Genomic DNA, 24,047 nt, shown 5'->3' on the forward strand with positions numbered 1-24,047 from the left:
AGCTAACATCTGATGACAGAAAAATAAAAAATCACACTAACGGGCACTTTTCCTTAGACAACAAAACAGTGAGACGTCAACTGGGATAACCACAACGTCGTCAACACAGTGGCGTCACGCCTATAAGCGGAGGCAGTTAAAGTGTTAAGGCCTGCACAGGCCTCCATGCTGCAGTAGGCGGCGCAAAACCTGTGCAAATTTTCAGGGAGTGCCGCCGATCGCTGCCAACCAGAGGAGATGCGGCCTCCGGGGACCGTGAGCCATTAAGAACGCCTTTAAGACTGCGCTCGCGTCTTGCCTGGGAGCCGACGCACAAATTTACGCCTCCGAGCTCTCCCTTGAGGCCCCGCCCACTCCTTGCCCTTGAGCTTGCTGGGGGCCCCGGAGGGGGAGTGGCCAAGGGCGAGGAGGAGAGAATGCGCATGCGCAACTGGAACCCAGTCATTTAGCCAACTATCAATCTCGCGAGTGTTGAAAGTCGGTGGCGTAGGTAGTAGACCTGGATGCTGGCGAGATAGATGATATCTACCAGAGGAAGAAGAGGAGGCGGCCAAGTCACTGCCCGCTCCCGGTCCCTCTTTCGCTTTCCTTTCCTTCTCCCTCAACCCTCCGCCCTCCAGTAAATCAGCCCGCCTTCCCTGACCTCAGTGACCCGGGTGACCCCGCCCACTCTAGTCGACGTGATTCCCGCCGTGAGGTAAAGCGCCGGTGGAACCCCGAGCCCGGCGGAAGAGGAGGACGACGAGAGGGGGAGGCTGCTGGGCCTGGCTAGGGCTCGTCGCGGAGCCGCGGCGAAGGGGGCGTTCAGGTGGTCCTCTCGCTCCTCCATCAGCTCATTGCGACGTAGCCTTCCAGGCCTAGGCCTCCTCCTCATCCCTGCCGGGCCCGGCCTCTGGCAGCAGCGGGTGACGCAGAAGGAACATCATGTCGTCCGCGGCCGACCCTCCGCCACCCCCGCCTCCCGAGAGCGCGCCTTCCAAGCCCGCAACCTCGGCGGCCGGCAGCGGGAACAACAACAGCAACAAAGGCGGCCCCGAGGGCGTCGCAGCCCAGGCGGCTGCCTCTGCGGCCAGCGCCGCCGCCGTGGACTCCGAGATGGAGGTGAGGGCGGCTCGTGGCGTGGGGAGAGGGCGGGATGGGGAGGAGGAACTGGTTCCCTCGCCTCTGTGTTAGTGATGAGACGCAGGGCCGAACTTCACCCCTGTGCACCCAGACTCGGCCTCGGACCCTTTGGATCGGAAATGATGCTCTCTCCCTTGCGCCCTGTGCCTAGCCTGTCCCAGCCGACTCAAATGGATCTCTGGCACTTCACATTTACATTATTTGTCTCTTTGGCGAACCTTGCCAAACCCTCGAACGCTCTTATTAGACACATGTTCTTGATTACTGAGGCCGAGTGGGATCTACCTTTTTTTTTTTTTTTTTTTTAAGCTAGACTCCCATAATTCCCTCGCCCATTTCTGAATCTCGATTTTAGTTTCCACTAAACTTGGGGGGAGGGCGAGGGAGATTTCCCTTTAGGAACGAGGGTAGATGGGCGGGGTGGGGAAGGCATTTAAAAGGAGCGCCTCCGAGGACTCGGGCCTCCTTTTCTTCATCCCGGTGCTTGCGGGGGAGGTATCTGTTCCGGGCAGAAACAATGGCGAGAGCTGGATAGCCGAGGGCGCAGTGGGGATAAGCGGGGCGCAGCTGCTCCCTTGGAGGGAGAGGGGACTCCTCCCAGGCACTGTTCCATGGGGAGGGAAGTGACCAAGGCGGCAGCAGCTGTCTTGAACCCCCATCTCTTTTGGGGGGGGTGATGGGTGGATGGATGAATGAAGTAGTGAGTCAGAGGCTTTCAGACCAGCGCAATTCCTCTTTGGGGGCCTTGGCCTTTTTTTTTTTTGAAAATTGGTACCTTTCGCTGCCGAGCCTGTCTTCTGGGCTGGGGCTGGCCGGCCAGGGGATGGTGACAGTACTGCGGGGGTGGAAAGATTGGGGAACTGCCAGGCGGGTCTCTTGGGTGTGCTCCAAGGCTTTGCGATGTCTGGGAACAAAGTGATTGCTTGCTCCTTCCAAATTTTATTCTTGGCCTTCAGTCTGTTTTGAGATATTTTATAGTTGCAGCCCAAAGATTTCTGGGATTTTTTCCATCCTTGGACAGATTGAGCGAAGGTAATACTGCTCTAAAAATGAACGTTGCCGCAGAATTAATAAGGAAATGGTAGCGCGGTTTGCCATTGAAGCATTTGGCGCAGTAGTTTTATTTGGGCAACAGCGGTCTAATGTAGGGTGAAGCAACATGTTACTAGTTTTTGAAAGAACTTTTAGGTGACGGTGGGTTTTGGTGGACTAGGACATCTGGTGTTCTGTAGTTTTCAGTGACTTGAGATTTGTTTCAAATTCATATCTGGTGTTGCCTATTTTCTCTTTCTTTAGATTTTAAATGGTTCTTTTGCATTACCGGGGTTAACTTGGATTCCTGCTTCATGGCTTAAGGGGGTTTGAAGTTTGACACTAAAAGCAATTGTATGTAAATACGCAGTTCTCTGCAAATTGCTGTCCTGAGTTGTCCTCAGCTTCTCAAAAGGGGCTGTCATTCAAATGTTGGAATAACAACCAAAGCCTCACAGGAGGTGTTACGGAAACATCAGAAAGCAGAATAATTTAAAGCCTAAACTAAATATTTTGGCTTTCAGTTGCTATTTTTAAGTTAAAGTGGAATTAAAGTTTAACTATGAATATTAATGTTACAACAAGTACCAAATGATGTTAGTGGTATTTTTATTTGCCAGATGGGGAAATTGAGTCTTCTGGTAAATAGAACCTGTGATAGAACCCACATCTGGCTCTGAAGCTGACCCTTTCCCCGAATATCTTGCCCTTTCATATTCTTACAAAAATGTGTTTGACGATTTCATTTATTGAGGAATGACTTAGTTATTTTTACCTTCTTAGAATAGGAACATCAGTAATTTTATCAATCTTTTTACTGACTAGTTTTAGTTTTTTTTTTTTTTCCTTCACATTATAGTGTGATTTTTCTTTTCTTGGTCTTTTAATTTGGGTTTTTCCAAAATCATTTATTTTCTGACAGAGCCCACTTTCCTAGAAATATTAGCTAGCTTTCCTATGTATTAGGTTAATTTTTTCTTTTTGCTTGGTACTGATAGGTCACGGAAGCAGTCTCATTTTTTGTTTCTTATTGTGATCTTTTTGGCAATGTGGATGGGGCCTGTCTTTGTTCATCCTCATTTCTCAGTATTGACTCGACTGATATAGGTAGGTACACTATATACCAATAACTGTATGACCTCAAGAGTCCTAAATCCAAACCTTTTTTCCCTCTTTTTTTTAGTTAAAACTGTGAAAGAAATAATGACTGCTGTTGGAAAGCACATCTTATTTTTTTAGGATGTATTTGACCTTTCATGGTATCCCAGTACCATTTTTTGAAGTAGGCTAGGTTGGTGGCTTTGTCATTTTTACTTGTGGAGACCAGAGATTTGTGATGAGTTTAAGGTTACACAGGTTCCTACAGGTCTTAGCAATGAAGTTAGACTTGAATTTGGGTCAGTTGACCTCTTAATTTTAGTGCTATACCAGCCCCGTCCCCCCAACTTCTTAATCACAGGTAGCTTTATTACCGTATGTACTGCCACACACAGATTAGTACATCATTAATTAAAATTAGACTTTCACCAGCTCTTCTTATGTTCTTTTAATGGATGAGTGGAACTTTGCAGTGTAGTTGTTGCTGTTATTTTGTTGTTTGTGGCGTTTTGAATGTCAGGGTGAATAAATTTGCAAAAATAGCACATTTATTTCCAATTAAGGAATCAGATTGTACTTAAAGGGTATTCACTTTAGGCTGCATGATGAATTTTTAAAATTTTCCAGAAGATGGGAATCAGCGTGACTAATGCGACTTTCCAGATGTATATTTGTGTAGCAGTACAGTAGATACTGCAATTTTATGATTAAAAGGGAACATATTTTCTTCACATTTTATACTGTTTAATTTAGCGTCATAATTTTTGATTAGAAAGCGAAACATTTGCTGAAAGTAATTTTGTTCTAGGATGATGGAGATAATAATCTTGTGTTTCAGTCTTGGCAATAGCCATGCAGTTTACGTATTTGGATTAAATAAGTTGTTATCATCATGGTATTTTTCATCAAGGTTTCCTATCAGGTAGGATGACAGCCATTTAAGTATCTGGGAAATTTGGGACAGGAGTGTATTACTTTGAATGTGTTTTGGGCAGAAATCAGTCTAATAATGGTGTGTTGAGTATTCGTGAAGAACAATCCATGATTTTTCCCTCCTACCAGGAAGTATTTGATGATGCGTCTCCTGGAAAGCAAAAAGAAATCCAAGAACCAGATCCTACCTATGAAGAAAAAATGGTATGTTCTAGGCATATGAAGAGTTTTATATAAGTTTTTATTAGGTGATTAAGTGTGCCAAAATTGAAGCACAGATATCCAATTTAAATATGTATAACGTGGAGTACTATAACTTTTGTACCTTACTTGACTTACTTGACTATGTAAAGCAAATATAGAAGTATTGCATGAATTCACATATTATGTAAATATTTGGGTTATGCTAACACCCCTTTTATTTTAAGATTTAGCATTGGGAGTGAGGTGAGTGAAAGACCAGAGAAGTAATTATTCAAGGTAATGTTTACTTTGCATGTGTCTAGCATTGTACTCTACTGGTTATAAAGCAAATAATACATGCTCCTTGCCTACAGCCTTCTTAAAATATGGATGGGATCTTTACAAAACAGAATATGAATGTTATACTTGAAAAATACCCAGCTCATGTTTCATATCCTCTTAGGAAACTTTAATTTACCCTGAGTTAACCAGTACCTACAAAGAGCTTTAAATTTAAATTTAGATTCAATAATAATGACTAATAGTGAATGATTACTATGTAGCAGGCCCCGTTCTAAGTGCTTTGTATGGATTAAACTCATTTAATTGTTCTGAAGTCTTAAAAAGTTAAAATAGCATGTGTAATAATAACACCACTACGCAACACAGTGTGCTTCTTAAGAGTGGGGACAGTGTCTTCATCTTTCTGTCTTCAGCACCCAGAACAATATCTGGCACATAGTAAATTTTAACCAATCTTACTTTCCCCTTGTTCTTTGACTTTCTCTTCAATATCAATAAATGTTTCTGAATCTCTTAAAATAGCTTCAAAATCCTAAAAGTATGCACATGTGCATATGTATACACATATATAATGTGCATAATACATATTGCAATATGTAAAGTAGAAATGTTGTAATATTCTGTATGATTTCTATGACATTTATATATGTGTATATCTGTAACTGTCCTGCTGCCTTTCTTTGCTGTCAAACTTAATTGGAGAAAAAGATATATTTTCCAGCTCTACTTTTCCCATTCATTCCTTTAACCCTTCACAACTTAGATTCTGTCATTAACACTGTACTAGTGATTTTAATGGCCAGTTCTTTGGCTTAATTGTAGTTTGATTTTCCTTGCTGTCACTTGTGTTTGACACCATTGACCACTCCACAGAATTTTTTCTTGCCTTGAGAGACCTTTTTTTCCTTGATGATATCCTATTTACTTGACTATTCCTTTGTCCTTCTCATTACATTCTGAACATTTGTTCTTGGACAGTTTGATCCTTGTCACTGGTTTTCATCTGCCATCTCTAAGTGAATACTTCAGATGCCTCCAACCATTGCATTTTCATTTGTTTGTTGGACATTTAAGTCCCTTTGGTATCTCTTATTTAGGAGTATCCAAAATTGAATTCCTTATCTCTACCCCACAGTTCTACTTAGGATTATCTCAATGAATGAAAGTTTCTTTTAATAAATACCCAAGCTGTTAACAGTACCTCATAGTTTTAATAGTCTTGGCAAATTTAACTTCATAAATATTTCTCTTATCTTTTCCCCATCACCCTAGTTCAGTATTCTTCTGTTGCATGAATTATTGTGTTGGCATCTTTATTTGGCTCCTTTCTCATATCTGGTTTCTTCCACATCTCTTTGTGTTTTTGCAAAGTATATTTACAACACAAATCTGATTATATAATGGAGGTTTTCCATGGTACTTTACAATGCTTCTCATCTTCACGGTTCCCTTTATTGTAAATTTTTTCTCACTTCCTACAGATTTTTTAGTCTCCTAGTTTAATTTCCTTTTTCAACATCATGATCTTGAGAAGCAGTTTTTTTCTAAGCAACTTCTTTATCATCTGCTAGATCCTATTCATAGGTAAGTCTTGATATCCACTCTTCATTCTTGAACCCAGGATGCTGAGTACTGCTTGAGAAAACTAAAATAATAGTGCTGATTGGTACCGGAATAAGTTTATGGCTTTTACTGTCTTTGGCTTTCAGTATTTATTGCTCAACAATCCCATTTAGCCATTCTAAAACTTTGCCACTCTGATTAAGTGTTCTACTCCTTTTCTGCCACACCCTCATTTTCAGTCTTCCTCCACAAAGAATTGCAGGCCCATCATCAATTTATTTCCTCTGTTTCCAAGCATGTATGGCTTCTACTGCCCTGGTCGTTTCCTTCTGTCTCAGAGAAAGAAGCTTTTTCCAAGGCCTATTGATTTTAATCTTCCATTTGCTTTTATGATTCATTTCTTTTAGGTTCCTGATCTTATTCTATTGTTTCTACTTTTTAGGAAGCGATTTTTCTCCTTAAACCTTTTTTTTTTAATTGAGGTATAGTTGATTTATAGTGTTGTGCCAGTCTGTGCTGTACAGCAAAGTGACTCAGTTTTACCCATGTATGCATTCTTTTTTTAATATTCTTTTCCATTATGGTTTATCCCAGGAGATTGGATGTAGTTCTCTGTGCTATAGAGTAGGACTTTATTGTTTATCCATTCTAAATGTAGTAGTTTGCATCTACCAACCCCAAATTCCCAGTCCATCCCTCTTCCTCCCCTCCTCCCCGTTGGCAACCACAAGTCTGATCTCTGTGTCTGTGTGTCTGTTTCTATTCTGTAGATAGGTTCATTTTCCTTACCCCTCTTTTAAGGTCTCAAGTCATTTTTATCTTAACCTTTGCATTTTTTCAAGCAACAAGGTCTTTGCCTGTTATTCCCCTCAAACCTTTGCCACAGTTCTACTGAAAGCTTATTCTGTAAGTGTGTTCTGAACTCGGTTTTTTTGCAACTAGTTTGTAACCCCACCACTACTCGAGTCAGTGAGAGAATTTTGGAAATTATGGAATCTTTTGTAAAGCCCTGGTGAAACTTGTATTTAATTCTTTAAGGCAGTAGTTCTCAAACTTGACCTTGTAGAAGATAACAGAGGTCTTGGATATTTTTGGTCTGATGGATCATGAACCACACTTTGAAAAAATACCATCTTAAGACATCTAGAGCCATTAAAGGTTTTCGACTATTAGAGAGGTGTGATAAGGTCTAAGAATTGGGGGGACCCCCTCCCTTCTCTGTTGAAACATTACCTCTGTTCGGATTTTCCTGATCTTCCTGGTTAAAATTTCATTGCTACTTGCACTTGCCATCACTCTGCTTTATTTTTACTTCTGAGTATTCATCATTTTCTGACAGTCTTACATAATTTACCTATTATGTTCTGTTTTCAATATTGGACTATAATGAAAACTTCCTAAAGAAACAAAATACCTTTTCTGGTAGACACACAGAAGTATTTTTTGAATTGAATAGGTATTTATGAAGAAAATGTTGATTTGAAAATGTTTTTAAAGAAGTAAAGAATACATATTCAGTGATTTGAATACTGTAGAGTAGCTTTTACTTTAAAATATCTAGACTCTGACCTATCTGAATTTATTTCCAGAGCTTATTTATCTTGATCCAAACATAACTACAATAATAGGTAGTCTTTTTTAAGTAGCAGCATCTTCTCATTGCATGTTCTTGGCTTTTGTTTTATTGTACATGTATTAGGAAATGAAATTGTGCAAAATACATATATGTATATGGATCTCAGTTCAGTACTTTAAAACAGTTTTTTAGTCTTCAGAAACAAACAACTGCAGCTTGCCATCTATAGGACATTACTAAGGAGAGACATGTTGACCTGTTGTTAGTTGTATGGATTGGGCTACATTTGTGATCCAGTGAAACACTGTCACCCTGTGCCTTCTTGATAGCAAATTGGGCTTCAGTTTTACCTTGGTATGATTTTAAAAAATTATGTTTTCCTTTAAAAAATACGTAGTTTTTACAACATTACGATGTTTGACTATCTCTGGTGTTTGCTAGGGAAAATATTGTTTTGGAATTCATTCTAAAATTGACATTTTAAACATTTATAGGTAGAGATGTTGAGTTGAGTAACTGGTTTCTCTGTTTATTGAACTCTTGTCTTCTTGTTTCTCCTTTTTTTAACCAAACTGTTAGTGTGTCTGTAAAAAGTCTGTTGTCTAAAGCCTCTAGATTTCCCTTGTTTATTTTTATAAAAACTTGATTTCAAGATCTTAAATGTTTTTTGGTTTAAATTCTTCCATTTTCTTTGTGTGATAATAGGGAACATTCAAAGCAGCAGATCTTAGATATGAAAATAAGAAATGGTATTAAGAACTGCATTGGGTTAATGAATACTTCATGAACTTAATAGATGTTTTTCAAGCCTGATAGCCTTTTAAAATTTGAAACATCCCAACTGATGAATGACCAGTGCATTTCCCCTTCTGAATAGATACACTTGTATGGCACGATGTCTTTTGATTTTCTATTTAATATCTTTTTGTCAACTGTATTGAAGTATAATTGACACACAGTAGTTTTATGTTTGTAATTCAGTGAGTTTTAGCAAATACGTGTGGTCATTTAACCACCTTACAGTCATGATGTAGAACAGTTCTTTGATCCCCAAAACTTCTGCTCCTGCCCTCATCCCCTTGCCACTTCAGATCTGCTTTCTACGAAATCACTACTTAGAATTTCATATAAGTTGGCTCGTGCAGTATGTAGTCTTTTATGTTTGGTTTCTTTCATTTAGTATAATGCTTTTGAAACTCATCTGTGTTGTTACCCATAGCAGTAGTTTGTTCCGTTTTATGTCTGAGATTGTTGTGTGGAGGCATGTTGAAACTTTGATTTCTGAAGTTGTATTAATATTCTGATAAAATGTGTTTTAAAATTTTTTGCAGCAAACTGACCGGGCAAATAGATTTGAGTATTTATTAAAGCAGACAGAGCTGTTTGCACATTTCATTCAGCCTGCTGCTCAGAAGACTCCAACCTCACCTTTGAAGATGAAACCAGGGCGCCCACGAATAAAAAAGGATGAGAAGCAGAACTTGCTGTCAGTTGGCGAGTGAGTAATATTTGATACTTAATAGTTGAAGCAGACTAATTTTTGATAGTCTTCATTAGGAGCATAAAATCACTTTACTAAAAAAAATTGTTTTGGTGCTGTTATTTATTTGGCCTGATTGGCTTAGCAGGATATAGCCATACGTGTATAAATAAATAAAAATTTGCATAATGCTTTATTTTTATATGGACTGAATAGGGAATTCAGATGTATTCCACTCCTTGGAGTAGAAACAAATACAGAGGTTAAGCAGCCTATTTAACATCACCTAGAAGGAATTAGAATAATCCAGCTTTGAACTTAGATCTGACTTGGGGTGTGCTCTAGTCTCCTAAACCACATAGATGCATTGAGGGTATTGCTATTATCTGAAGTCTGTGCTTGTGTGTGGATGTTGTGATGATTTATGCCACGGCAGTTTGTTTAAAATTTTTGTTACATACTTAGTTTTCTTTATATAAATTGAAGTGTCAAGGTGTATGATGACACTGTTAGGTGGTGGTTCAATATGTGTAAAGTAATTCTTATATATTGAATTTATAAATTCTTTTTTAGAATTTGTACTGGTTGGATAACTGAGATGTTCAGTTTGTAATCATAAATTTAGGGCAATCTCAGCTCCCTGGAGTGGCTATATGTAATTTCCAATGTGAAAAATGAAATGTGATCAGTAATTAAACTATGCTAGGTTATCTAAAAGAGGAGAGTACAAACTGTTATCAACACTGTTAAATTTACTACATAGTATACAGAAACATAGATGTATTAGCTCTATCTCGAGGGCATTATCATCAAAAAGCATATTACCTTAATTTTATTTGGGGTATTCTACTCATCTAATATGGCTTTTTGCTAATCCATTGTTTGTAACCAAAGTGCTTTTGTTTTAATACATATGAAACTTCATGAGAACTTTGCAATTCAGATATATTTAAATTTTTCAGACTTGAAGTTTGCAGCTGTTTAAATAGCGTCAGTCTCATGCTCTGGAAATGCAGACTACTGTAATGGATATTGTTATGGGGTCATCAGTATGATGGCATGAGAAGAAACACTTCTATTAATAGGAGCCTGTAAGATGAAGATACCATGTAGTAAATAGATAAAAAATTGTTCAGCTTTGATCTTATTAGTGTTGGTGAAGAAAAGGAGTCTTGGTTAATAGATTTCTTTTCTACCCATTAAACCATCTTAAATGGAAAGTTAGCTTAAGTGAAGTAATTAGGGTAATGGTACTGTCCTGTCCTTCAGTATAGTACATATATGCTTTTTTTCCCCTTTGCATCATCCAGTTAACTATCAATGATGCCTCAATTTGAAGTAATAAAGCATATTCCAGCTTTTATCTTCAGTTTTAACAACCATAATAATCAACTATCTTGATAATATATTGTGAAGGAGATTTTATAAAAAAAAAAAACGAAGTTAAAATTCTCAGTTTATGGAGAATAACTTGGGGTTGGGGGGCGGGTAGATCTTTGCACTAAGTTTCGTAGGGTTGGAATGCAAGAGAAGCACAAGAAATAACACGTACACTAAGACCTTCTGATTAGGAGCACATAAAACAAGCAAAAATATCCTTGCGTTTTTATTGCCTTGGCCTGCATTTCTGAGGAATATTTCTCTGTCTGGGAAGGCTGATTATCCTCTCCCATCAAGCATGTAGTTTTGGTAGAAATAAGCAATAAGTTAGATTTAGAGGTCACAAGAGTGGAATAATCTACTGCTTTCTAATTTAAATGAAAATATTTGTTGAAAATATGAAGGTATAATTGGAAACTTGAGAATTGGGGAGTAAATAGTTTTACTTACCTGAGTCCTTTAGAGATTAAGAAATCTGGCAATATTATAACTGAAGAAAATTAGTTTTTAAGAGGAAGTATCTGATTCTCTTGGGATGTAGAATCTGGGCAAGTGTATTTAAAATGCTTTGAGTAATTCTGATGAATCTAGTTAAGAGTCATTGCTTAAGCCCAAAGTCTCTATTCTGCATATTCTGCAGCTTTTGGTGAAAGCTGTAGTTTTAAAAATGTGACTTCTGGTACTATTTGAGGTTGGGGGGGCAAAATACTTAACTTTTTTTTTTTTTTTTTTTTTTTTTTAAGGATTTTCTTATTTATTTATTTATTTATTTATTTATTTATTTTTGGCTGTGTTGGGTCTTCGGTTCATGCGAGGGCTTTCTCCAGTTGCGGCAAGCGGGGGCCACTCTTCATCGCGGTGCGGGGACCGCTCTTCATCGTGGTGCGCGGGCCTTTCTCTATCGCGGCCCCTCCCGTCGCGGGGCACAGGCTCCAGACGCGCAGGCTCAGCAATTGTGGCTCACGGGCCCAGCTGCTCCGTGGCATGTGGGATCCTCCCAGACCAGGGCTCGAACCCGTGTCCCCTGCATTAGCAGGCAGATTCTCAACCACTGCGCCACCAGGGAAGCCCCATACTTAACTTTTAAAATGCAAATTATGAGGTTTTTCTGACTGCATATTTCCTTGAAATTAGATTATCACATTTATGTTTACCAGGTTCTGGTTAACCTAAGGTATTACTCTATTTTAAAAACTGTATGTATATCTTAGAAAACCATGTAAAACATTGTAGGTTTAAATTTACTAATGATTTCTACTGTTTACTTTTTTAGTCTTAATTTACATGCCTCTTAAGAAATTATTGCGTAATCTTGGTCAGCCTCTTGACTATTATGTTGAAATAGTAGCTGGTAGTTAAAATTAAAGCCAAAACTCAAATCACTTGATTTTATTTTAAACTTGACAGCTATCGGCACCGAAGAACAGAGCAAGAGGAGGATGAAGAATTATTAACAGAAAGCTCCAAAGCAACCAATGTTTGCACTCGATTTGAAGACTCTCCGTCATGTACGTTACACATATTCAATTACTTGATCTCTGAAACATCCCCTTTTGAGATATCCTGTGGTTAATGTTGTGGATTTTTCTTGGCTGTAATTTATAAATGGAATTTTTAGTGATCTTTTGAAATTTATTGATAGTGAAATGAACTTCAGATATTTTTTGGATGGAAGCCATAGTATATTAGTATGATAGTGGTGCTGTATTTCAAAGGGTCATAAAATGCCATTGTGCTTGTTGTGGCCTGAATGTATATGTAAAACTGGGGATGAAGTTTGCCTTATATTTGCCCCAGATAAGAAGACTAATGTGTAAAAAAAGGCACTTCATAAAGACTTTTTTTACTCATCTTCTGATTTTTCTATTTGTTTTAAATTTTTTTCCAAAATGTACTTATTAAAGGTTTTCCAAAAGAAAACATGGTTACCAAGGTTTAGGTTTTACCCATCTATGATCTTGGTTGTCTGGTGGCACGGTTGTCTTCACTGAAGCCCAGCGTTTTTTTCCTGACCTCCTTTCTCTGTCTCACTTGATGACAAGTTTGTATGATCATAGTGGTTGTGAGCAAAAAAAATTTGTAATAGTCAATATAGGGCGTATAGTTTGGATTTGTTATCTTAATAATTAGCAAACTGAACTTCAGGGAAGATAGGATTTGGTTAGAAATTCAGCAGGCTGGTTAAAGCATGTACCTCCAGATTTTTTTTTTTTTTTTTGCTACACAGTACGCAGTTTCCATTTCTTTTCATGAAGCTAGAGGCCAGAACCAGATTTACAAGGAGAAAGGAAATTTGAATTATTTGAGTTATCTCTTTCTCACATTCCTACATTGTAACTAGTTTTCCCAGCATTGATTAACTTTTCATCTCAAAGCAGTGTTTTTCAAAAGGGATGGAGTACAGAATACATAGTTTTTTAAGAAGTTGGGTTATTTATGATCCATATACTTAGTAATTATTCTGGGGTGGGAAATATGTAGTAAACCCTGAAAGAGATACAGTTCCTTTTTGTAGGACCCCTTGGAAAAGTAAATTAAGGAAGGGTAAAGGAAGAACAGTCTCTTCTAATTCCTATTTCCCCTTTGTTAGGACAAAAACAAAATCCCCAGAGAACCTTTATTTAGGTCATCAGGGAAGGTGAAAACACTTGGTTAGAAACACTTGTAGTAACATTGAAAAAGGAAATAGAGAGGCCACAGAGTCTCTAGGACCAGCGTATGGGTAACATAGGAACTGAGTGATTGAGGAACTCTGATGCCTCCAGTCATGTTTCCTGTACTCGGTTGTCTTCCATATCCGTCATCTCCACTCCAGACCACCGCAGCTACCTCCACTGGTTTGAAACCGGAAGACCTAGTAAAGAAAGTAGAGTCGGAATAAGCACGTGTAGGCCCAAGTTAAACCTCTGAGTATCAGCTGGAGGGGGAGCTTCCCACCTGTTTTTATTGTCTTTAAAATGTGCATGTCGTTTTTCTTTTGTTCTTAGATGTAAAATGGGGTAAACTGAGAGATTATCAGGTCCGAGGATTAAATTGGCTCATTTCTTTGTATGAGAACGGCATCAATGGTATCCTAGCAGATGAAATGGTATGTGTTTGATAGCTTTGTACAAGTCCACATTTTATAATTTAAAACCTTATACATCATTAGATTTATAAAAGTTAAGGCTTGTAACATATAGTTTATTGATTATACTCTAGAACTGTTAGCAAACTAACCCTCTGTCAAACTGATAAAAGCTCACTTTAGTTGCATAAGTGGGATCTTATATCTGTACTTCAGCTGTGAGGAATTATTATCTATGAAAGTGTAATAAATTTAAAAATAATACATTTTGAGAAACATGCCTTTGGTTGACTTTTATAATATAATGATTTGGCCTTCTCCCTTGAATTCTACAAAATACAGGTGGTGGGGTCAATTGAATGTCATCGAGAAATACTTTCTCCATGATGGTAGCTTGTACAGTTCTATCCCGTAAAACATTATATCTTGTTTACTGTTTACTAGTTATGTCGTGAATGTTTTATGTTTCCCTATAGCTATAGTGCTAAGACAGTTGCTTAGAGAAAGTATGGAGTCAAAAGAAATAGGTCTCAATTCTAGCTCTGCTAGGTGACCTTGGGAAAGTCACTTAAATATCTGGGCCTTATGGACATGGTAATAGTACATCCTTCAAAGACTTGTGAAGGTTAAATGACGTAACAGTCGTAAACTTGACACATACCAAGTTTTTGCCATTTGTTAGCTGTACACATAGCTTTACTTTTAAATGTTTCTGTATATGTCGGGAAGTATGAATATGGAAGTCTGTTTTGTTTTTGTATTTCATTGCTTTGTGTTTATCTTTCAGGGCCTGGGAAAGACTCTTCAAACAATTTCTCTTCTTGGGTACATGAAACACTATAGAAACATTCCTGGTCCTCATATGGTTTTGGTTCCTAAGTCTACATTACACAACTGGATGAGTGAATTCAAGAGATGGGTACCAACACTTAGATCTGTTTGTTTAATAGGAGATAAAGAACAAAGAGTAAGTTTCTCATATTTCATTACATTTTTGATATTAAAAGAATTTGAATTTAGGTTTGTGGGAGGGGGATAACTAGAGGAGGGATAAAAGGAGAGAAAAAGGGTCCAATAATAAGCTTGGTCTTCACAAATATTAGTAATTTATAAATGGAATATTCTTTTTTTTTTCTTTTTTTTAACTTTTGGGTTTTATTTATTTATTTATGGCTGTGTTGGGTCTTCGTTTCTGTGCGAGGGCTTTCTCCAGTTGGGGCAAGTGGGGGCCACTCTTCATCGCGGTGCGTGGGCCTCTCATTATCGCGGCCTCTCTTGTTGCGGAGCACAGGCTCCAGACGCGCAGGCTCAGTAATTGTGGCTCACAGGCCCAGTTGCTCCGCGGCATGTGGGATCTTCCCAGACCAGGGCTTGAACCTGTGTCCCCTGCATTGGCAGGCAGACTCTGAACCACTGCGCCACCAGGGAAGCCCTGGAATATTCTTTTGATGGTTAAGATTTATACTAGGGAAATGGGAGTTGTAGACTGTAGAAAGCTATAAGAATATAGTTGTTTTCTCCTGCTTTCTGGGGGTAGTTATAAAATCAAAGGCTGTGTCTCATTCTAGCAGCATTTTCTTATTTTTAAAAGAAGTTTTGAGTGTGTGAGGTGGTTAGAAATTTAAGGAGCCAGATTTTTAGATTGATGTATATAATGGTAATAGTCATAGAATAGTAATTTGTAATAATAAATAATGTGAATCGTAAAAATGTAAATAGTAATGTGATAAGTCGGTATGATATCTATCGAAATAAGTTAAAATATTGATAAGTTGGCACATCCTTTTTGGAAGAAAATATGGAAATAGTGACACTGTTAAGAATATAAAATTCAGATTAAAAAATGTACTCCTACTGTGTTGAAGGACTAGGTACCTAATTTTGTTTTCCCTTTATTCAGATATCAGTGATGACTCTAGATTTCTTTTCTCCCTTTTTGTATTCTAAGTTACAAAATTGCTTATTATGTTTTGAAGGCCAGTTGTTTAACCAGTCTTTGCTTTAGTTTCCTCACCTGTAAAATGGTAAAATTAATAGCAATGTCTTAATAGATCTATAAACATAAAAGGAATGAAAATGCTTACTGCAAAGTAGCCTTTAGTCCTTATCTATCTTTATGTCAGAAAATTCTCTATCCTTTCCTAAACCTATGTGCTAAGAATTTCAGCACCTAGTGGAATCAAGGAAAGAAGATATTTTAAGAGTTAGTCTGTTGACTTTTGCACCGAAGAATTTTGTTAGTTGGTTTTTACTAAATGGCTCTGACATGATTACTTCATGGTTAATGAAGTTACTTTGAGTTGGTTCTAGCTGCTTGCGTACTATAGATGACTCTTCTTTTTACTATTCCCACCCCTTTTACATAGTAGATTACATCCTTGTCATCAGTAAATTTAATGTATAGTTTATTTCTGCATGATGTAAATTTTTTCTTTTGCCACACAGGCTGCTTTTGTCAGAGACGTTTTATTACCAGGAGAATGGGATGTATGTGTAACATCTTATGAAATGCTTATTAAAGAGAAGTCTGTTTTCAAAAAATTTAATTGGAGGTACTTAGTTATAGATGAAGCTCACAGGATCAAAAATGAAAAATCTAAGGTAATTTGATATTTAGATGTGCAAATCATTTGTACCTTAGTTTAGAATTTGATCGATGTACAGAATACTCATTCTAATGATGAATTTGTTTCTGTCAGTTGTCAGAAATAGTGAGGGAATTCAAGACTACAAATCGACTATTATTAACTGGAACACCTCTTCAAAACAACTTGCATGAGCTTTGGTCACTTCTTAATTTTTTGTTGCCAGATGTCTTTAATTCAGCTGATGTAAGTATTTCTTATTATTTTCTAGTTGGAATAATGTTTTTTAATACTATACATTTTTGTAATGGAATTGGCGTGCTTCAAAAATCAAACAAATGAACTCATAGAAAAAGAGATCAGATTTGTGGTTACCAGAGGCGGGGGGAGGGGGGGAATTGGATGAAGCCAGTCAAAAGGCACAAAGTTTATTGTACTTATTTATCTTCCACTTATAAATAAGTACTAGAGATGTAATGTACAGCATGATAAATGTAGTTAACACTGCTGTATGTTATACATGAAAGTTGTTGAGAGTAAATAACAACTAAGAGTAAGTAACAGTAATAACTCCTAAGAGTTTTCATCACAAGGAAAAATATTTTTTGTTTCTTTGATTTTGTACATACATGAGATGATGGATGTTCTGTGAACATTGTGATGATCATGTCATGATGCGTGTAAGTCAAATCGTTGTGCTGTACGCCTGAAACTTATGCAGAGCTGTGTGTCGGTTTATCTCAATAAAACCAGAAGAATTAAAAAAAAGAATTGGCCTACCTTTCAGTACTACTTGAGATAATCATTACTTTTTCACGCCTTTAGATAGTTAGCCTTGTGTCACCTACCAAGTTTTGTATGCATCCTGAGAATTTACTTTTGTGCCTTTTGATTTTAGTCTTCTATTAGAAATCATGGTTTGTTCTCTCTGGAATGTCATAGATTCACATTCTTGCTCTCTCTGGAATGTCATAGATTTACATTCTTATTTGGTGGTCCTGTTGGCCTGACATTGTTTCAGTGGCTCTAGGTGGACTGCTTATGTTTTTAAGGTAGTGCTCAGGGTGTTCCCCCAAGTGAATTTGTGCACTTCATGTTGCCTGTGTTTTAAGTCCCCAGGATGCCATCTCCTCAAGATGGCCTTCAAGTTTGTCTAGCCATTCTTTCTTACAGTCTAGCAAACATAGAACCTAATCCTTACCTTTGATGGATTATTTGCAGTGATAGAAATGGTTAATTAACTATTTGAACTGTTGGTTGTACTTAGGAACATAATGTACATTATGTCAAGAGTCTGTGCTTATTAGTAATTTCAGTTTTTGTTGGACTAGAATTCATTTTTGACCCTTTGTTCCCATTGCTGGAGTGTGTGTGTGGCTTTGAAGAGCTTATTCAAATAAGTTCCAAAAAGGTGTTAATTTTGGTTTGTTGCGTTAAGTAAGGATCATTTTAAGAGTAGAGAAAATTGTGTTCTTGAAAGACATTTAGTCAGTGTCATCAAGCTATTTTGGTTCTGCTTTATGTATTTTGATTTTGTTTTTGAGATAATTTTTTTCCTACCACATTGACACTTTTATTTGTTTAATAATCTCTGCTAAAGCTTTGTTTTAGTTAACACAATGAATTCTAAGATTATGTTTACTAACAAAGCAAATACAGTTGACCCTGAACAATACAAGTTTGAACTGGGCGGGTCCACATTTTTTTTTTTTCAGTAGTAAATACTATAGTTCTGCATGATCCACAGTGGGAGGGCTGACTATAAGTTAGATGTGGATTTTCAACTGCATGGAGTGTTGGTGCTCCTAACCTCTGCGTTGTTCAGTGGTCAGCTGTATATAATAAATATGCTAAAGAGGTAAGGATAGGGAAACTGTCCTTGTTCAAATCCTACCCAAATACTAATGAAATGCTGGTAATCTCAATTTCACTTTTAGTAAGTTTAATGAAAATTGACATTGCTCTAGAAAGCTTGTGTTTGAGTAGTCTGAATGGTCTTTGAGAACAAACCGTGAAGTGGTTTTAATTTTTAAGGTTTTCTGAAACTGAAGAAGGATATTTTTTCAAGGGTATTGATTTTCTAATTCTATAAAACTTGGTTTCTAACAATTTTCTTTTCACTATGAAACTTGGCATCTGGATGTTTTTGAGAAAAATGTTAAGGAAATAATATGATTCTCAAACTAGTTCTAAAATTAATTGCTAACAATAGCACACATGAAAAATAAGGAATTGAACTAAATGATTTTTGCAGTTCACAACTCAAATATTAATTTTAGAAATTATTGTTATATGCTATATAACTAGCATAACAGGGTATTTGTAGTTAAATATTATCTCTGATCTTAATGTATTTTTTGTTTGTTAATCTAGGACTTTGATTCCTGGTTTGATACAAACAATTGCCTTGGGGATCAAAAGCTAGTTGAGAGGCTTCATATGGTAAGTATTTTTGGAGTAGAGTTAGAAAGCATATTTCCAATGGGAAAAATGCTACCGATTTAAATTAGCAGATTATTTTTCTGTAAACAGAGAAGAAAGCAGTGGCTTTAGCATCAGATCTGTTTGAATCCTGCCCACTTAACTGCTTAATCTTATGATGGGAGGAGGGGTAATATAGGCAGTTTTAGCCTTAGAACCTAGGATGGAATCCTAACTTTATGAAGGAAAAAAGTAATCCCTTAGGGTTAAAAAAAGTACAGTGGGGGAAAGAAGAGTTGCATAAGGACTTAATATAGATAAGTTTTGGAAGCTTAGTTCCATTTACATTCTGTAGGAGAATCTAACAGATTTTGTTCTGAAAGGCCAAAGGTCCATCTGTTGTTCTTAAATCCAGTGACTGTGTGTAAGCAGTCGCTAATAGCGCAGTGCGAGAAGAGTTGATAACGTTTTTGCCATGAAGTATGGCTTCGTTCCTTCCTGTGGCGATTCACAAGTGAAAGTTGGTAGGAAGATAGAAATTTCTCTGACAGACCACAGATTGTGATACCCTGGCCTGCAGGGTAAATCATGTAAGCATGACATAGAAGGCCTTTCATGACCTAACTTAGGGTTCCTCAACTTCTGTTGACATTTTGGTGTGAATAATTTTTTGGAGGGCGAGGAAGGGTGGCTTTCTTGTTTGACAGCATCCCCAGCACTTCTGCGCTCTAGGTGCCGGACTATATGCCCTCATTTGCGATAATGAAAAATGTTTTTAGGCATTATAAACATGTCCTGCAGGGCAACATTGCCCCTCCTCCAAAGAGTTAACCTTTCGAGTATTTTCCAACTTCTGTTTCACTTCTTATATCAAGCTTTAATTTGCTGGAGTTGCTGGCCTCATTGTCAGTTTTCTGTAAACATTGTGCTAATCTCAGTCTCTCTGCTTATCTTTTTTGCCACATCTCGTATCCCCTTTGCTGCCCTCTTTTACTGATAACACCTAGGCCAAGACTCAGTGGTGATGTCACTTTCTCCACTGAATACCCAGGCTGAGGCCAGCCTAGAGACTCCTTCTGTATATTCTATCTTTACTAATCTTGACATTCTAACGTTATAGGACTTTGCACAGGGTGCTGAAATGACTTATTTATACATGTTTTCCCTGCTGCATTGTAAACACAAAGGCAGAGTATGTCTTACATTTGTTTTTGTATCCCTAGCACAATGCCTGGCTCAAAGTGGATATTTGATTAAGGGGAAAAAATTAAAAATTTTATGAATGTTCAGATATTTCTTTCTACATAAATTAATTTTTAAGGTACTTTAAAATTCTGTGTACTAAAATTTTATTTTAAACATTTGAAGATGATGATCTCCTAGACATCTTTGTTTCAATTTAGATGGCATTCAAGCATGTAAGCACTCAGATTTATCTGTTTGAAGGACTGTGGAGGGTATATTAGGCTTTGCTTTAATAAATAGATGGGTACACGTAGGTAAAGCATACTAAAATCCACACAACAGAATACCAGTTTTGGCATTTGTTTTGTTCAGAGAGTAGTATGAAGATACTTACCAAATCGGGGGAAAAGGTCTGATGGCTACCATTCTGCTGTGTCCTGAAATTCCCACCATAGCTCCTGTGATCTCATAATGAAAGAGTATATTCACTATCACATGCGTGTACTTAGGAATGAGATAATTCTTGTCGTATGAGTTTTCTGTTGTTGCAACACCCCCCAACCCCCCCAAAAAACCCACACCAAAACCTAAATTGTATGTATTTTAATAATTCCAGAATTTATGAGTTGGCTGAGTGGGTTCTTTGCTGGTTTTACCTGGCTTTATCCAGCTGCATGTACCTGGACAGTTCTGGAAGAGGGCCAGTGGGGCTGAAGGTCCTTACTCACGTGTCTGGCAGTTGGTGCTAGCTTTCGGCTAGGGCCGCACTAGCTTCCTTATGTGATGGTATTAGAGAAGTGTTGCTAATTTTTTTTCTCACCAATTTTTTTTTTTTTTAAATGAAAGCTTATTTATTTATTTATGGCTGTGTTGAGTCTTCGTTCCTGTGCGAGGGCTTTCTCTAGTTGCGGCAAGCGGGGGCCACTCTTCATCGCGGTGCGCGGGCCTCTCACTATCGCGGCCTCTCTTGTTGCGGAGCACAGGCTCCAGACGCGCAGGCTCAGTAGTTGTGGCTCACGGGCCTAGTTGCTCCGTGGCATGTGGGATCTTCCCAGACCAGGGCTCGAACCCGTGTCCCCTGCATTGGCAGGCAGACTCTGAACCACTGCCGCCACCAGGGAAGCCCTTCTCACCAATTTTTAATTTGTTTTGTGGTGATTATATTTTTATAAGCTAGTGTAAATAGAACAAAGGACGACACAAATAAAAGGATATCTTTAGTTTTATAGATGTCAACTGCATACAACATTGGTATGTCTCACAAGTATAATGTTGTGTAAAAGAAACCAGATATAAATGAGCATGAGTCTTTGTATATAAAGTTAAAAACAGGCAAAACTAATTTATGACGTTAAAAAGTATGAATATTGCTTACCTTTGGGAAGAAAAAGGGGGATAATGACTGGTAAGGTTACAGAAGGATTTATGGGATGTTCTGTTTATCTAGGAGACGGTTACATGGGTCTGTTTACTTGATTAAAATGCATCGAACTGTATATTCACGATTTGTATACTTTACATTTGTCTAATTCTATAAGAAAATGGTAGTAAATTTACAAACTAACTGTGAAGACATCTTAATGTAGATCTAGCCATTTCTTAAGTAATGTTAGACAGTCTACATGCAGGTAACTAGTTTGAAATCTGAGAGGCAATGAATGTTGAAAATATCATCTTGAAAGTTTACTATTTTTAATACTTTATGACAGTATATATTTTTTAAAAATTTTTGTTGGGAGTATAGTTGCTTTACAGTGTTGTGTTAGTTTCTGCTGTACAGCAAAGTGAATCAGCCATATGTAAACATATATCCCCTCTTTTTTGGATTTCCTTCCCATTTAAGTCAGCACAGAGCATTGAGTAGAGTTCCCTGTGCTACACAGCAGGCTCTCACTAGTTATCTATTTTATACATAGTATCAATAGTGTATATATATCAGTCCCAATCTCCCAGTTCATCCCACCCTCCCCTTCTCCTTTGGTATCCATACATTTTCTACATCTGTGTCTCTGTTTCTGCTTTGTAAATAAGATCCTCTATACCAGTTTTTTCAGATTCCACATATATGCGTTAATATATGATATTAGTTTTTCTCTTTCTGACTATGTACTGAAAAAATATTCATCTTAACGTTACTTTTTAGGAAATCAGTAATAATAAATTATATATTTGGAAGGAAGAAGTCCTAAGAATAATTTGATATCCAAGAAGATACATTTCTTTTCTATGTATTTAATAGATGCTTTTGAGATCCTGAAATAATACTTATATTACAGATAAGGTCATCTCCATTTCTTTTTGCTCTTTTAAGGTTTTGCGTCCATTCCTCCTTCGTCGAATTAAGGCTGATGTTGAAAAGAGTTTGCCTCCAAAGAAGGAAGTAAAAATCTATGTGGGTCTCAGCAAAATGCAAAGGGAATGGTATGTGTTCTGAGATGTTTTTGAAATCACTCTTGATCCTGCACTAACTTTCATTTGTATTTTATTTTCCTAACTTGTGTTGTCAGGGAATTCTGTTTGCTGGATCGAACTCAGCCTAAAGAGTTTCCGAGTCGTATAATTTGATTAGGACTTGCTAATCAAATTTGTGATGCAAAGTCTTTATTAGATGACAGAATCACGTTGGGAGGTTTATGAATTCAAAAGTTAAACTTGGCATTTAACAGGGATGCATTTAAAGCCCGCTGCTTGGGTTTTTAAAAAAGAAGCTGTGGTGGCACAGACGTGAGACATGTGATTAACCTGGTGGTTCATAAATACTGGCCCGTGGGCTAGTGCTAGTAGTCCCTGATGAAGTTGGAGATTGTAGAGGTATGAGGACACTTAAGTGCTTTCTCTTATCGCAGAAAGCTACGTTTATTTAATTTAAAAGACTCCATTCTGAGTTCATGTTTTATTTTAGGCAGGATAAAATGTCCTTTTGTGAAATTATGGTGATGACACATGGTAGCTACTTTTAAAATACTTGAATAGGACATACTAAAAAAGTTGAAAACCTTGTAAGTTTTTATCATCTTTTTCTTCTTTGTTTTTTGAATTTTATTTTATTTTTTTATACAGCAGGTTCTTATTAGTTATCCATTTTATACATATTAGTGTATACATGTCAATCCCAATCGCCCAATTCATCGCACACACCCCCTGCCAGCTTTCCCCCCTTGGTATCCATACGTTTGTTCTCTACATCTATGTCTCAGTTTCTGCCCTGCAAACCGGTTCATCTGTACCATTTTTCTAGGTTCCACATATGTGCATTTATATACGATATTTGTTTTTCTATTTCTGACTTACTTCACTCTGTATGACAGTCTCTAGATCCATCCACGTGTCTACAAATGATCCAATTTCGTTCCTTTATATGGCTGAGTAATATTCCATTGTATATACGTACCACATCTTCTCTATCCATTCATCTGTCAATGGGCATTTAGGTTGCTTCCAGGACCTGCCTATTGTAAATAGTGCTGCAATGAACATTGGGGGGCATGTGTCTTTTTGAATTATGGTTTTCTTTGGGTACATGCCCAGTAGTGGGATTGCTGGATCATATGGTAATTCTATTTTGAGTTTTTTAAGGAACCTCCATACTGCTCTCCATAGTGGCTGTATCAGTTTACATTCCCACCAGCAGTGCAAGAGGGTTCCCTTTTCTCCACACCCTCTCCAGCATTTGTTGTTTGTAGATTTTCTGATGATGCCCATTCTAACTGGAGTGAGGTGATACCTAATTGTAGTTTTGACTTGCATTTCTCTAATAATTAGTGATGTTGAGCAACTTTTCATGTGCTTCTTGGCCATCTGTATGTCTTCTTTGGAGATATGTCTATTTAGGTCTTCTGCCCATTTTTGGATTTTTTTTTTGTTTTTTTGATATTGAGCTGCATGAGCTGTTTACATATTTTGGAGATTAATCCTTTGTCCGTTGATTCGTTTGCAAATATTTACTCCCATTCTGAGGGTTGTCTTTTTGTCTTGTTTGTAGTTTCCTTTGCTTTGTAAAAGCTTTTAAGTTTCATTAGGTCCCATTCGTTTATTTTTGTTTTTATTTCCATTACTCTAGGAGGTGGATCAAAAAAGATCTTGCTGTACTTTATGTGAAAGAGTGTTCTTCCTATGTTT

General features: G+C 37.5%; 1 protein-coding gene across 1 annotated transcript in view; it reads left to right on the top strand.

Moving 5' to 3' along the window:
• The first annotated feature begins 468 nt into the window (after positions 1-468).
• Positions 469-24,047, top strand: part of SMARCA5 (SWI/SNF related, matrix associated, actin dependent regulator of chromatin, subfamily a, member 5) — a 46,143-nt gene continuing 22,564 nt past the window's right edge. The window contains exons 1-10 of the mRNA XM_007189359.2: positions 469-1,101; positions 4,315-4,389; positions 9,142-9,308; positions 12,078-12,178; positions 13,658-13,758; positions 14,525-14,704; positions 16,183-16,338; positions 16,437-16,568; positions 18,696-18,764; positions 22,240-22,349. Of these exons, the coding sequence (XP_007189421.1) occupies positions 925-1,101; positions 4,315-4,389; positions 9,142-9,308; positions 12,078-12,178; positions 13,658-13,758; positions 14,525-14,704; positions 16,183-16,338; positions 16,437-16,568; positions 18,696-18,764; positions 22,240-22,349 (1,268 nt within the window). The 5' untranslated portion in view covers positions 469-924. The remainder of the gene's footprint in view (positions 1,102-4,314; positions 4,390-9,141; positions 9,309-12,077; positions 12,179-13,657; positions 13,759-14,524; positions 14,705-16,182; positions 16,339-16,436; positions 16,569-18,695; positions 18,765-22,239; positions 22,350-24,047) is intronic.

The sequence above is a fragment of the Balaenoptera acutorostrata genome, chromosome 5 (genome assembly GCF_949987535.1).
Source record: "Balaenoptera acutorostrata chromosome 5, mBalAcu1.1, whole genome shotgun sequence".
Lineage (NCBI taxonomy): Eukaryota > Metazoa > Chordata > Mammalia > Artiodactyla > Balaenopteridae > Balaenoptera > Balaenoptera acutorostrata.